At 45.2% G+C, this 13,198-nt stretch overlaps 2 protein-coding genes across 16 annotated transcripts in view; both read left to right on the forward strand.

Moving 5' to 3' along the window:
* The window catches only part of LMNA (lamin A/C), a 44,743-nt gene extending 40,139 nt beyond the window's left edge, over positions 1-4,604 (forward strand). For both annotated transcript variants that reach the window (XR_014559036.1, XM_083717255.1), the window contains exon 12: positions 1,225-4,604. Coding sequence is in view for 1 of the 2 variants with exons in the window: in XM_083717255.1 (XP_083573381.1) it covers positions 1,225-1,251 (27 nt within the window). In the remaining variant the exon portion in view is untranslated. The remainder of the gene's footprint in view (positions 1-1,224) is intronic.
* Positions 4,605-5,582: 978 nt separating this feature from the next.
* The window catches only part of LOC310833951 (semaphorin-4A-like), a 76,258-nt gene continuing 68,642 nt past the window's right edge, over positions 5,583-13,198 (forward strand). For 6 of the 14 annotated variants that reach the window (XM_083717165.1, XM_083717150.1, XM_083717151.1 and 3 more), the window contains exon 1: positions 11,092-11,547. The gene's annotated coding sequence lies outside the window, so the exon portion shown is untranslated. Of the gene's footprint in view, positions 5,778-11,091; positions 11,548-13,198 lie in introns of those variants that run through there. The other 8 variants (XM_083717149.1, XM_083717160.1, XM_083717161.1 and 5 more) reach the window with 3 other exon arrangements.

Raw genomic sequence — 13,198 nt, forward strand, 5'->3', positions numbered from 1 at the left:
CCACGTGTCTATTATCACTGCGGAGAATTTGTCTAACTTTAAAAAGGCCTCACAAGGCTTTCCCCAAACGACAGATGCTGTCCATTTGCATTTCTGTATATGAATGAAATTGGTCAGTTTTGCCATGAATGCTTCTACCATGTTCCTGCACCTGTTTGTTAAGCGATGGTGGATTAAGACTGTTGGAGGCAACTGAAATGTGGCAGCTGTTTTAACAAACCAGATCAGGTTGCTTGAGGTGCATAGAAATTCCCAAGTGATGTGCACAGGGGACTTGGTGATAACGAGAATGACTAGAGATTGGGGAGAAAGTTGGTTCACCTTTTTATATAAACCTACCTAATACACAGTTTGGGGGGTGCAAATTTGATACACAGCTACTCTTTGAAATTTGTGTTTGTCTGAATCTTGCAATTGACAACCCAAAAAACGTGTACAAAGCTGTGTATATATGGGAAAGGTGGGATCAGTGTGGTGCAGTGGTTAGTGTTGAACGAGGACCTGGGAGACCAGAGTTAAAATCTTCCCATGGCTGTGTGACTTGAGCCAGTCACTGCCTCTCAGCCAAACCTGTCCAAAAGGGTTGTTGTGGGGATTAAACGAGGAAGGAGAGAACCATGTACAGCACTTTTAGCTCCTTGGAGAAAACAGTGGGATATAAATGCAATAAATAATACATAAAATGCCACTGTTAATGCAAATAAAATTAAAATTATATTAAGGAGAATTGCTTGCATCAGTTTAGGCTTCAAGCACTTTCAGCATCTATCTCAACTTCTATGAATTTTTGCTAAAGAAAAAGGGATTTGATGCAAGCAATAAAAATATTGTATTGACTAAACAGTGAAACTACTTGACCTCTTGCAAGAATAAAGGACCAGGCATGATTTGTAATAACCATTGGGTTATTTCAGGGCAATGAGGGAGAGTCCAACTTTCTCCCTGTGGTGTTGGAATTCCAGGTCTCTCCTCAGTCACCTTCTGAACTATAAAAATCCCCCAAATTCTTTGTCCTTTCCTTGGAGGGGAGGGTACTGAACCTGCAGGAGAACATTGGCTAAGTCATCACGATTTCTTTCCTCAGAATTTTGACTGAGCCTATATGTATATTTTAATGTATGGCTTTTTTGTGGGCGGGGGTTTGAGTTCCCTTTGTTTAAAAAAGCTTCTAATTAGTTTAAATTTTATTAATAAAAATCTTTCTCTGTGTGTGTCTCCCTCCAGGGCCCTCAAAACTGCAGCATCATGTAAACCTGCCGCTGTTCCCCGACAACGCTCACAGCCTGCTAGACAAAAAGCAACTTATTCCTTACATGCACAGAAGAAATGTTTATAAAAGGAGTTATTTTCTACTGCAGGAATTTATACTTTATTATTACATATCGAGATATATAAAAATATATATAAATGCTAAAGATGCTTCAGGGGTTTTTTAAGATTTTTTTTTTCTATAACAAAAAGAAAAGCTTTAAAAAAAACCACAACTAAGCCAAAGAAATTTGAGTTATTGGTGCCAAAAAGGAGGGGGGAAATGTTACTTTAATATCTCCTTAACATAGGGGTGTGTCTATGTATAGAGATATATATAGAGATTTTTCATTGGAATACCAAAGGTTTCTGTATGTAAAAGGAAAAAAGAAAAACAGCCAACAGAGACGAGGCCCTCTTGGTTTCATATTCTCCCCTAGGGACAAAACTCTGAGAGGGATTTTTGCACTTGCTGTTTCCCTGTGGGAATACACTAAAGATGAATTATACTCATAAGCCACTCTTGGCTAACAGCAGCTGTAACCCACAGTTAGTCCCCACACCTGAGGTAAAACAGTTTGACTCTCATAGAGACACCCTCTTGGTTCAGAGTGGAGCCTTGTTTACAGTGTCAATGTGAGACTCTTCTTTCAAATAAAACTTTCAAATTAATTTCAGTCTAAATTCTGGTCTGAGATCCTGGACAGGAAATGTACCATACTTTAATCCAATGTCTGTTGTCAGGCTGTTTTACTCGATGCTGATGAGGCCCTCTAAGGCAGTTACAATGCAAAACAGCCCTTATACTGACCGGGATTATAAATCCGCTTCATCTTAAAATTTAGTTTGCACCCCTACTTTTCACCCACTCAGAATAAATACAAAATAATCGCCGGTGTGAGTGAACCAAATTCAGATGAACTGCATCCACATTTGTGCCTTTAAATGAAGAAATCTAGATTTAGCTCTTTCCACCCCGCAAAACAGCTCATATACTATACTAGTCCCGATGTGTACTTTTGATGCCCCTCCTGACAGTTTTGGGGGTGCACATGACAACTTAACACCCACTTTTGCTTCAAGGAAATGTTTTGGCTCAAAAATTGAAACCACCTTCCTTTGGCAAACAAGCATGTAAGATTCCCGCATTGTAAGAAAAGGCTGTTGGCAGCTGGGGCTTGACAGCTGTCCGGTCCAAAAACAATTCTCTCCAAAGCTTTTTCTCTCTGCCTCTCTGCCTTGCTTTGCTCGAGTTGCAGCTGCTGTTATCCCTCCTCCCCTCCTCCTTACAGCCAACTGCTATGCTATAATAGCCAATATAAATGCTGTTGGGTTGACATTTATGTACTGTATTGTTCTTTTGCGGCGCTTTGAGGGAGAAAGGGGTGGGTGTGTATCGGGTGGTAGCCGCGATGTGCCTTGGCAAGGATGGTCTTCGCCAGACTGGCAGCCCAGAAGCAAAGGATGGCAGCTCCTTGCTGAAAGATGGCTGCTGTAGCCAGTGCTCTTGTTTTGGTTGCCTTTTTAAGGGCTACGGGAAGGTGTAGTGAACGTTCGGGGGAAAGTGCCTTTTGATTTCAGTTCCGGGACCAGCTTTTTTTCTGTGCCTGAGTTTGACTACGATGCCCTAAACGGGCTGTTGAGCTACAAAGCTTCCTAGCTAAAGCACCAAACAGGTCTGGGGAGTTTTGTATGTCTTTTTAGCCCCCACCCCTTTGTGAAATCAGAGCAGCCGATGCACAGTCAGGGAAGCCGTAGTGCCCAGCAACAAAGTCTCCTCTCTCCAAAGTGGGACCACCCCACGGAGCTTTTACTCCCATTGATGCGCATGGGGCAGCCCCTGTCAGCCTTGAGGCCCTTGTTTGTCTCCGACTAAGGCTGGATTCCCACCATGGTCTTCTGTTGGTGTGGAGTCCTGTCTGCAGATATTGTTTCTCTTCCCTGCCCAGCCGAGGATTCAAAAAGGCCACCTTCTCTTGCAGCAGACAGTTGGGTCTCCTCAGTTTTCAGATGTGTGTCTCACGTTAAGTTTGGAAGACACACCGGATCTAAGTCACCTAAGGCTGCAGTGAAGTCTCAACACAAGCAGGGTCAGGCACAGAGAATCTCGGTCCAAAACGTGATCCAGAAACAAGGTCAATAGCGCAGAGAGAGTTCAGCAAGGTGGGGGAATGAGGCCTGTGTTGCTTCTAGCAAATGGAAGGCCCAAGTGGGGGCCCTGTATACTCTGGCCTCCTAAACACATTCTTAACAGGCAGTGAAGGAGTATCACAGACCCCCTACTTGTGAGTAGACCTAGGGCTCTGGGTCTGTAAGCACATCCTGCATGGTTCCTCTCTAGCCTGGACCTAAGGTGGCATGGCAACCCCCATAATCCACACCCATGGGCTGTACTGTCTGGGGCTGATGGGAGTCCCAACACCACCTGGAGAGCATCATGTTGGCAACCCCTGTTCTACCCTAAATTGGGCCCTGTTGAATTGTGAGCTCTTGAGTGAGCTGTACATACAGACTGGCAATATTAGGTGCTCTGAGAAAGATCCCACTTGATCCCTTTAGCCAGAGCCATCTGCTCACTTCTCAAGGATCCACAAATTTTCTGAGCTTCTTAATAGGACCTAGAGAAATCTTTAGAGTTTTGAGGGAGTTCGGAAGGGGCTCTGATTTTGCTCTAGCCTCTGCCCCTCTCACATGTGTGTGTCTCAGACAGGGATCCCCCCTTCACCCTTGAACAGCAGCCACTTTCCCTGTGGCCTACAGTTCAAATCTTGTAGACAGTTTTTAAAAAATGCTCTCCACTGTGGAACTAGAGTGAGGTGTGTGATGGGACCGGGGGGCACCTTTTCCATGCACACATATATCTTTGCATGCGGCTTTGGATTGCAGGCAAATAACTTTCCTCAGGAACCTCTGGGCAGCTTCGTTTGCCAGTAGCTTGCAATGCACCCTCCTTGATGGGGCAGCAACGTAGCAAAACCTGTGCTGTGTGTTGCAATGCGCCTGTTCTCTTGCCTTAATTTGGGTGGGGGTAGGGCATGGTGCAAAATTAAAACACTAAACCGAAAACGTGCCTGCCTGCTGCCAGCTGCAATCTTGCTTCTTGTTCGGTTTTTGTCTTTGCAAGAGTTTCACCCCGATTCAACACCCACCCATGTCATTGCTCTCTTTCTCTCAGATGCCCCCCCTCTCTAGCAAGACTCAACAACCCCAAAACAATTCTCCTGGGGGAAGCCAGTGCTTTTGTTAGGGAGTTTTTTGTGCTGTAGACCTCTGCTGCGGTCTGCGTTTGCTGTTCATGTGGCAGTAGTGCTCCTGTATTTTCTTAAACCAAATACACTTAAAAAATGTCTACCAAACCAGCCTTTTGTGTCTTCCTTCCTTCCTGACGAAGCTGGGAAGTGGCGCTTCACGGCCTTTAATGTAAGTGGGCCTTCCTGGGAGAGCGGGGCCTTGGCTCCTTGCCCTTGCCAGTTCATGAGAAGATGGTGCTCCATATTTCCTCACCGATGACCTCCTGGGAGGCTGCACACTAGAAACTGGCAAAAAGTGAGGGGGAGGGGGAGAGGCAAAAGTAAATCCACAAGAGGAGAAATGCTCCTGAAGTAGATTACATCGCTACGCTGATGTCAGACTCGGCCTAGGCATCAATTTACCAATACCAGCAACAACGTAATGCAGCTTTGCAGCCTCCCTAGACTGACTCGCAAAATGAATATGTAATGCAGGGTGGGGAAATCATTTTCAGTCAGGGCGACCTCGAGGACAACCTCCGAAAAGCCGAACACGAGGAGGCCGCAGTGCGTGTCAGCTACACATCCCAGCCACGCAAAGTAACAAAGGCACTTGAGCATATTGTGGACTTCCATGGTTGGTCAGTCAGATGTTCATTATCGTCCACTGACTTGTAAGAAGACAAATTGCAATGATTTTTGGTCAAGAACAAACAAAACAAAAGCTGATTATTTTTAAAAATAAGCTAATGATCACAGCAAGTACCGTATTGGCCTGAATATAAGCCACACTTTTTTCTCCAAATTCCGACAGTGAAAAGTTAAAGTGCTGCTTAAATTCATGGCCTTGCAAAAATTGGCTTTTACAGGACTTCCGGTGAGGCAAGATGGCGGGCGCCATGGCAGCGCATAGCTCCTAGGACCACCAGCACCAGCATAAAACACAATTTTAAGGGAGCGGCTTATATTTGGGTATTGTCTTTTTTTGCTTCCTCCCCCCTTGAATTTTAAAGGTGCAACTTATCTGCGGGTATGGCTTATATTCAGGCCAATACGGTACAACTTCAGATATTTTGGCCACTTGTGTGGCAATAAATTCATCAGTCCCCTTTAAGAAGGAACTCAGGAGGCTCTCTGAAGATTAAGCAGAAAACTTGCCATGAAGAAGATATATTATGTGTTCTTTGAGCTCCTGATGGAAACATCCAGAAAAGAACACAAGAGATTGGCCTCTGCACAGTTAACACGGACCACGTCTGTCTGGGTCTCGAGCCAATCTGCCATTTAAAATATTTGAAGGTAAGACACTGAAATGAGCCCATAAAATGGTTCTTCTATACCTGGGTATTTTTATAAAAATGTTAAATATGGCATACTGTGATTAGAAGCGCACCCAGGTCAGGCCTAACGACCATGGATGGTACCAGGTTCAATCAATTCTTGACGGTTAAAAAGGATTTCACACAGTTGTGCTCTGGGACGCCCATAAGTGTTAATTAACGTTCTAGAAAGCCACCAAGCCAAATTAAATTTTTATGACAGCTTTTAATTTTATATTTATAATCATTTCTGAAATGGCTGTGAGTGAGCCGGCACAAGGTGAAACCTGCTCCAGTTACAGTTCTGCTCCTGCCCAAACCCCCAACCTGGAGAAGCTTTTAACCAGGAGGAGGAGAAACTCAGGCCCTCCAGATCCTACATGATGATGAACTCAAATCCCATCAGCCCAAACTAAGGATTGAGGAGAAATTCAATTCAGTTTACATTGAACAGTGACCCTACCCAATTCCACCTTTCCAAAACAATATCTGCACTGCAAAGGCAGACATCATTTGACAATCGCAATAAATTCTTCCTTCAGTTTCATTGGCCCAGTATTATGGGTAGGGTTGCCACACGTCTGGAATTTCCTGGACATAACTGGAATACTGCAGTCGGAAGTAGTGTCTAGGTGGAAATCGCAAAAAATGTCAGGGAAAATCCGGGTGCATATATGACTACCTACGTCGGCAGTGACGTTTTTGGTGATTTTCCTTTAAATTGGCTCCAAAACGTTATTTATTTTTTGCAATTTTGCCAAAGTTGATCAACAGCTTTGCTCCCAAAAGCTCAACAACTTTTGTGTCTGGATTTTCACTTTTTGAAATACGGCAACCCTAATTTTGGCACTCTTTCATGCCTTGTGGATGTCTTACACTGCAATCTCTATTAAGCACCGTCAGCAAAATGACAGGAAGGTGTATGTACACCATGAGCGAGAAGGCCCCTCTCCCACCATCCCCAGTTGCCTTAAGGGTGTTCCAGCCTAGAGCTTTGAACATACAGTATATATTATAGACCAGGGGTCAGCAAACTTTTTCAGCAGGGGGTCAGTCCACTGTCCCTCAGACCTTGTGGGGGGCAAGACTATATTTTTTTTGGGGGGGTGAACAAATTCCTATGCCCGCCAAATAACCCAGAAATGCATTTTAAATAAAAGCACACATTCTACTCATGTAAAAACATGCTGATTCCTGGACCGTCCGTGGGCCAGATTTAGAAGGCGATTGGGCTGGATCTGGCCCCCGGGCCTTAAGTTTTCCTACCCATGTTATAGACTGTCTCTTGTGCATTTAGAAGTTGTGGCCACTAGAGGTCAGGATTGCCTTCTCCAAGGCTTCATTCTATAACGCTACCACCAGGAACCTGGTGTCCTCCAGATATTTTGGAGTACAACTCCATTGGAATGTAGTCCAAAATATTTAGAAGGCTCTAAGGCTGATACAAAGGGATCTGGAACTGCTTCCAGATGGTGCCTGTCCAGATTGTTATGCTGTTCTCCAGCAAACCTTAAGAATGTAAGAAACTTTGGACCAGGCCAATGGCTCATTTGGTCCAGCATCCTGATCTCACAGTGGCCAACCAGATGCCTGTGGGAAACCTGCAAACAAGTCATGAACATAAGAGCCCTCTCTGCTCCTACAGTTTCCAGCACCGGGTATTCAGAAGCATTCCTGCTTCCAACCCTGTTTTCCCTATGATACAAGTTAGGGTATGTGTATTTCCAGTGCAAATTCAATTCCAAGTCTCGTAGTTCAGCAATCTACACTACTAGGTTTTTTACTTTGCACTGTCTCTGCTTGATAGCAACTACAGCAAGAATCGGAAACCATTTTCATTTTTTTTTTATAATATTTTTTATTGAGTTTGTGAAATACAGAAAAAAGAATAAAGAACATATTATAAGAGTAAAGTAGAAAGGTTACAAATTTTCTTGTTCTTTTTTCCAAGTCTACTGGACTTCCCCACATCCTCCCAACCCTGCATTCTCTGTGATACATAACATCAGCAATTTGTTAACTTGTTTCAATACTTGTTGTATCTTTCATTTTATCATGTTACCCAATTTCAAATGTGTTATAACCCAAATCATGTACATTTTCATTTAAACACAATAAAGTTGTTTCATTATTCTATCTCTGACTTCTTGTGCCTTAATTTCCATTTCTTTAGTTTAACATTACTGAAGCTAGAATTTCCTAAAAGGTGCATTTTTTAACATTCATACAGCTTATAATGTTTTTTCAGATAGTCCTTAAATTTTTCCAGTCCTCCTCGATTGTTTCTTCTCCCAAGTCTCGGATTCTGCCAGTCATTTCGGCCAATTCCATGTAGTCCATCAACTGCGTGTGCCATTCCTCCAGTGTGGGTAAATCTTGTGTCTTCCAATGCTTTGCAATCAGGATCCTTGCTGCTGTAGTAGCGTACATAAAAAAAGTTCTGTCCTTCTTAAGCACTCTCTGGTCCACCATGCCCAGGAGGAAGGCCTCTGGTTTCTTAGGTAAGGTAAATCTAAGTACCTTTTTTAGTTCATTATGAATCATCTCCCAAAAGGCCTTCACTTTCGGGCAGGTCCACCAGAGGTGAAAGAATGTCCCTTCCGCCTCTTTACATTTCCAACATTTGTTATCAGACAGGTGATATATCTTAGCAAGCTTGACGGGGGTCATGTACCACCGGTATATCATTTTCATAATGTTTTCCTTCAAGGCACTACATGCCGTAAATTTCATTCCGGTGTTCCATAACCTTTCCCAGTCTTCAAACATAATGTTATGCCCCAAATCCTGCGCCCACTTTATCATGGCGGATTTGACTGTCTCATCCTGAGTATTCCATTTAAGCAGCAGGTTATACATTCTCGAAAGTAGTTTACTTTTTGGTTCTAACAGTTCTGTCTCTAGTTTCGATTTTTCCACCTGGAATCCAACCTTCTTGTCTACTTTAAAAACCTCTTGAATTTGTGCATAATGCAACCAATCTCGCACCTTGTTTTTTAATTTTTCCAAGCTCTGCAACCTCCACTTGTCTCCAATCTTTTCAATTATTTCCCCATATTTAGGCCAATTGGCCTCCATGTTAAGTCTCTTACGTGCCTTGGCCTCCACCGGTGAGAGCCACCTCGGAGTCTTACTCTCCAATAAGTCTTTATATTTTGTCCAGACCATTAAAATTGCTCTCCTAACAATGTGGTTTTTAAACAATTTGTGCACTTTAACCTTGTCATACCACAAATATGCATGCCACCCAAAAGCATTGTCAAACCCTTCCAGATCTAGGACATCAGTGTTTTCCAGTAAGATCCAATCTTTCAACCAGCAGAAGGCTGCGGATTCATAATATAACCTCAAGTCTGGCAGGGCAAATCCCCCTCTTTCTTTCGCATCAGTTAATATTTTAAACTTTATTCGGGGCTTTTTGCCCTGCCAAACAAACTTAGAAAGAATCGGAAACCATTTTCAGACCCAAGGCTGTGTTCCTTTATGAGCAACCTTCCTGAGTGGGGCGGGGCTGCATGCTTGCGGGGGTGGGACCAGAGACAATAGTGGGTGGAGCAACAGATCAACTTTTGACTCAGGTGGGCTGGTGAGGGGTGGGGTCTGGCGAGAGTCCATAGGGTAAGATGAAGAGGCCTCCTGACCATCCTCCTGATGAAGAGCCATACTGGACCCATGAGCTGGTCACTTCCTGGCCTGATATGCAGGCTGGGAACAATCACAGCCACTGAGCTCCGACTTGTAGCATGAAAATATTATAGTGTTTTTTAACAGCATAAACAACAAATGAACAGGAAGTTATGGTTCACAAGAGAATGGGACATAGCTCTTTCAGAACACTGAACATCTCATTGGAAGGGTGTTAAAGGCCATGGCAAAATTTGGTTACCAGTTGGAAGTTTGCCTACAGCAAATAAGTGCCCCTGCAGCCTCATTGGAGTGGCATCATCTTGGCCTGTTCAAATATATCAGGTAGGGAAGAGACCCCAGGACACATTTGTGATCTGAGCTTTCTGTTTCCAGAGAAATAAAGCCATTCTCAGGAGCAGGGAATGAGGGCCAACAAATCTATCCACTTCAGTTTCTCTCTGTTTCTCATTTTTCCAGTCGAAAGTTCATTTCTCCACAGTTCTGCAGCATCTTGGAGATTGTTTTTTTTTAATCCTTGTGAAAAGTTGTCAGCATTTCAGTGTCCATTTCTCCAAATATACACGTTTTGGGATGCAGTTTTGGCTAATACACACACTACACACACTCCGTCAAACAATATATTCTTATATAATGAAATACTTTCACGGACGTATGTGTTTTAAGGCACACTTTCCAATAATTAGGCATTTTTATACAAACTGGCTGGAGAACTGCATCACAACATTTGGGGAAGTGCAAAGTTTAATGAATACTGTAATTATGTTTTGCTTTGCACAAGTGTTTGAGAAGTGCAAATCAGGTCACTTCTCACTAAAACCCAAACAAAACTGAATCTCTCCTTCATCCCTAGAAGCAGACAGGCAATGCCAGTTCAAATACAGTATTAAGAAAGCTTTGGCCAACTGCATGCCCTCCAGCACAGCCATGGTGACTGGGGCTGATGGGAGCTGCAGTCCAAAAGGAGGAGACCTGGTTAGCAAAGCCCAACACAGAAGCCAGTGGGGATGACGGGAACAAAGTTTGCAATAGCTGAGGGTGGCGTCGCCTTGCACAGCTCTTTCTTCAGCCCTGTGACTTGCAAAGGTGGAATAAATTATCCAAAACAGGCAAAAGTGCAGACTCAGTTATGCAAAAGAAGAGCAATGATATGTGTGTGCATAATTCATAGCATGCTACAAGATCAGGCTTTTCTTGCTGCAGCATTTGAATGGCCTTGACCAGCCTTACCAAGCTGCTGTTCTTCAGATCTTGCTGGACCGCGAACCCACCATCCCTGAACTTTCGCCATGCCGCCTGGGGGCTGATGGCCACAAAACGTCTGAAGGGCACCAGCCTGGGGGTCCTGCATTTTAGGGGGTTGGACTAGATGACCCTGGTGGTGGGTGGCCTCTTCTGCTCCTTGCTTTCGAGGGCACAGCCCCTGTTGTCTGTTTGCCGGTTCTGACTTGGAATCTGCTGCTGCTCACTTAATAGGCTGCGATCATATGATGCGGCACCTCCTGCTTTTCATGGTCCAGAAAACATCGCTGAGAAGGCCTGTTGTTTGATTCCTCTCTCCTCCCCTCCCCTTTGCCCCAAGAAACTCACAAGCTACTTTGGGACCATTTATCTAAAAGCCAAAGATAAAACCCTTTGTGGCCGAGCTTCCTCATAAATCCTGGCGTGGATTTGGCAGCCTTGGGACTGGAGTGTGTGTGTGTGTGTGTGTGTGTGTGCGTGTCTGACTCCCCGGCTTATGTGATAAACGGCGAGTTGGAGGTTGGCTCTTACGGAGTTCTGGAGTGTTTATCTCGCTGGCGAAGTTGTGCAAGGCCTTTCAAGCAGCCACCAAGGGAGCATGGATGTGCCAGGCGGCAGAGCCCAGTTGGCAGGCAACTTGGCAGCAAGTTCACAGCAGCGCTAATTCTCCCAGGGTGGCTAAGAAGGAGGGACTGTTTAAAGTCCGCGGTCAATCAGTTTCGCAAAGGAAAAGGGGAGCCAAGAGGAAGCTCGCCTCCCACACACCCTTTGCAGGCTCTGTTTTCATTTTTCCAGCTGTGCAAAGAGCAAACACCTCCAAGGGAGCAAAAACTGGACCCAAGACCAGCTCGCAGACCAGCCACGTGAGTTTGTTGGGGATGCCTCCAGGAATCCTGTCGTATGAAATCTGTGTCCTTTGCGAAAAAGCACTAACTTTTCTTCCTTTGCAGGAGGGCTTGGCTTTGTTTTCGGGCAAGTTCCAATGTGTTTGTACCGTTCTCCGCACAGATGGAGCGCAGATGGAATGCAGTCTGTGCAGTTTCCACAGACGGGCCCTGAATGTGTGGATGTGGTGGGGAAGAGGCAGTTGTGGCTCTCAATGCAAACCCATGAGGTGCACGGCGATGCGCAAGCAAGCCTCATCACCCAGACCTGCACGGGAGCAGGGTGGGGGGGACCAGTTGCAAAATCTGTTGTGCAAGGTCTGCAGTTCAGCGGCAGAGCCTTAAGTTCAGCCTCTGACATCTGAAAAACATCCCAGAGAGCTGTTACAGTTCGGTGTAGCCATTTCTGAGCTTGACTGGCGAATGGTCCGAATTGATCTGACGATCTGTCTTGGTACAGTTTACGTGGCACATCACCTGCGTTGCAAAACAGTGCACTCACTGGCACGGCTGTGGCATCAGGGTGTGCAAAAGGGTTTGAAGGAGTGGCATGGCTGAGTGGAAGGATGCTAGGTTTCAAACTCCTGTGTGCTTGAAGCCTGATGTGTGCGGCCGCTTGCACTTAACGCATGAGAAAGATCGCTGTAAGCTACAGTATAACACACCTGCTGCCATCAAATTCTAACTTGGTGTGGGCTGTCAGACCTTTGGGTTTCATCTGCGGGGGGCGGGGGGGGGGGACACTTCCGCAATGCTGCAAGTGTGGGGGGAAGTCTGCCTGGTGAAATCCAAGATGCCAGGAGGAGGAGAGGACTGAGCTGGATTTTAAGTGTTGGTGATTCTGTTTAGAAGCTTGCTTTGCAGAGACAATGGGGATATCCTCTTCCCTGCCCCCCCTTTAATTCCTGTAGCAGCAGGACTGTGGTGTGGTGGATGCTGGAGGTCACATCTGTTTTGACCTCCTTCCTACAGAACGGGCAAGGCCGGCTGAGATTTATGCACAGACCTGCTCCTTCCTTGCAAGATCTGAGCCCATCTTGCAGCTCATGTTTAGTAAAGCCTTGCTTCATTTCCTTGTAAATAAGCTCCGTTGCAACACCTAGCCCAAACCATGGCTTTCATTTAGGCACATTATATAACGCAGCACAAAAGCCAGCTAGGTTCTCTCAGGAAGGTGTGTCTTTGTTGCGAGCTTTGAGAGAGGGGTGAGTTTTGGGAAAGACTGCTTGGATTTTGCTGCTGCAAATGAACCCTTTCATAGCATGACCCAGCTTGAAGTCCAAGCTTCTTAAGCCCATGAGCTCAAAGTATGTTAAGCCACAGAGAGCTCCGTGGGAAGAGGCCAGCTCTGAATCCTGGCAAAGTGGGGCAAGGGGCTTGCTCCTTTACTGCCACTTAGGGGCTGCTTCCATTACTGCCTACTTACCTCGTGCTGTGGGCTCCCATGGCTAATTTTTGAAGCCGCACTCATACGCCATTAGCCGCCTTCCCTATCGATCCTGTAGCTTCTTGACAAATTCTGCTGTGTTTGATATGTGTGTGTGTTTTTCTCAAGCCAGTTTCAATCCAGCTAGAAAACTGGATGTGGAACAAGTGGTAATGGGGACATTTCCTTCGCACATGCACAGGC

The sequence above is a fragment of the Podarcis gaigeae genome (assembly GCF_964106915.1).
Source record: "Podarcis gaigeae genome assembly, chromosome: 16".
In the NCBI taxonomy this organism is placed as follows: Eukaryota; Metazoa; Chordata; class Lepidosauria; order Squamata; family Lacertidae; genus Podarcis; species Podarcis gaigeae.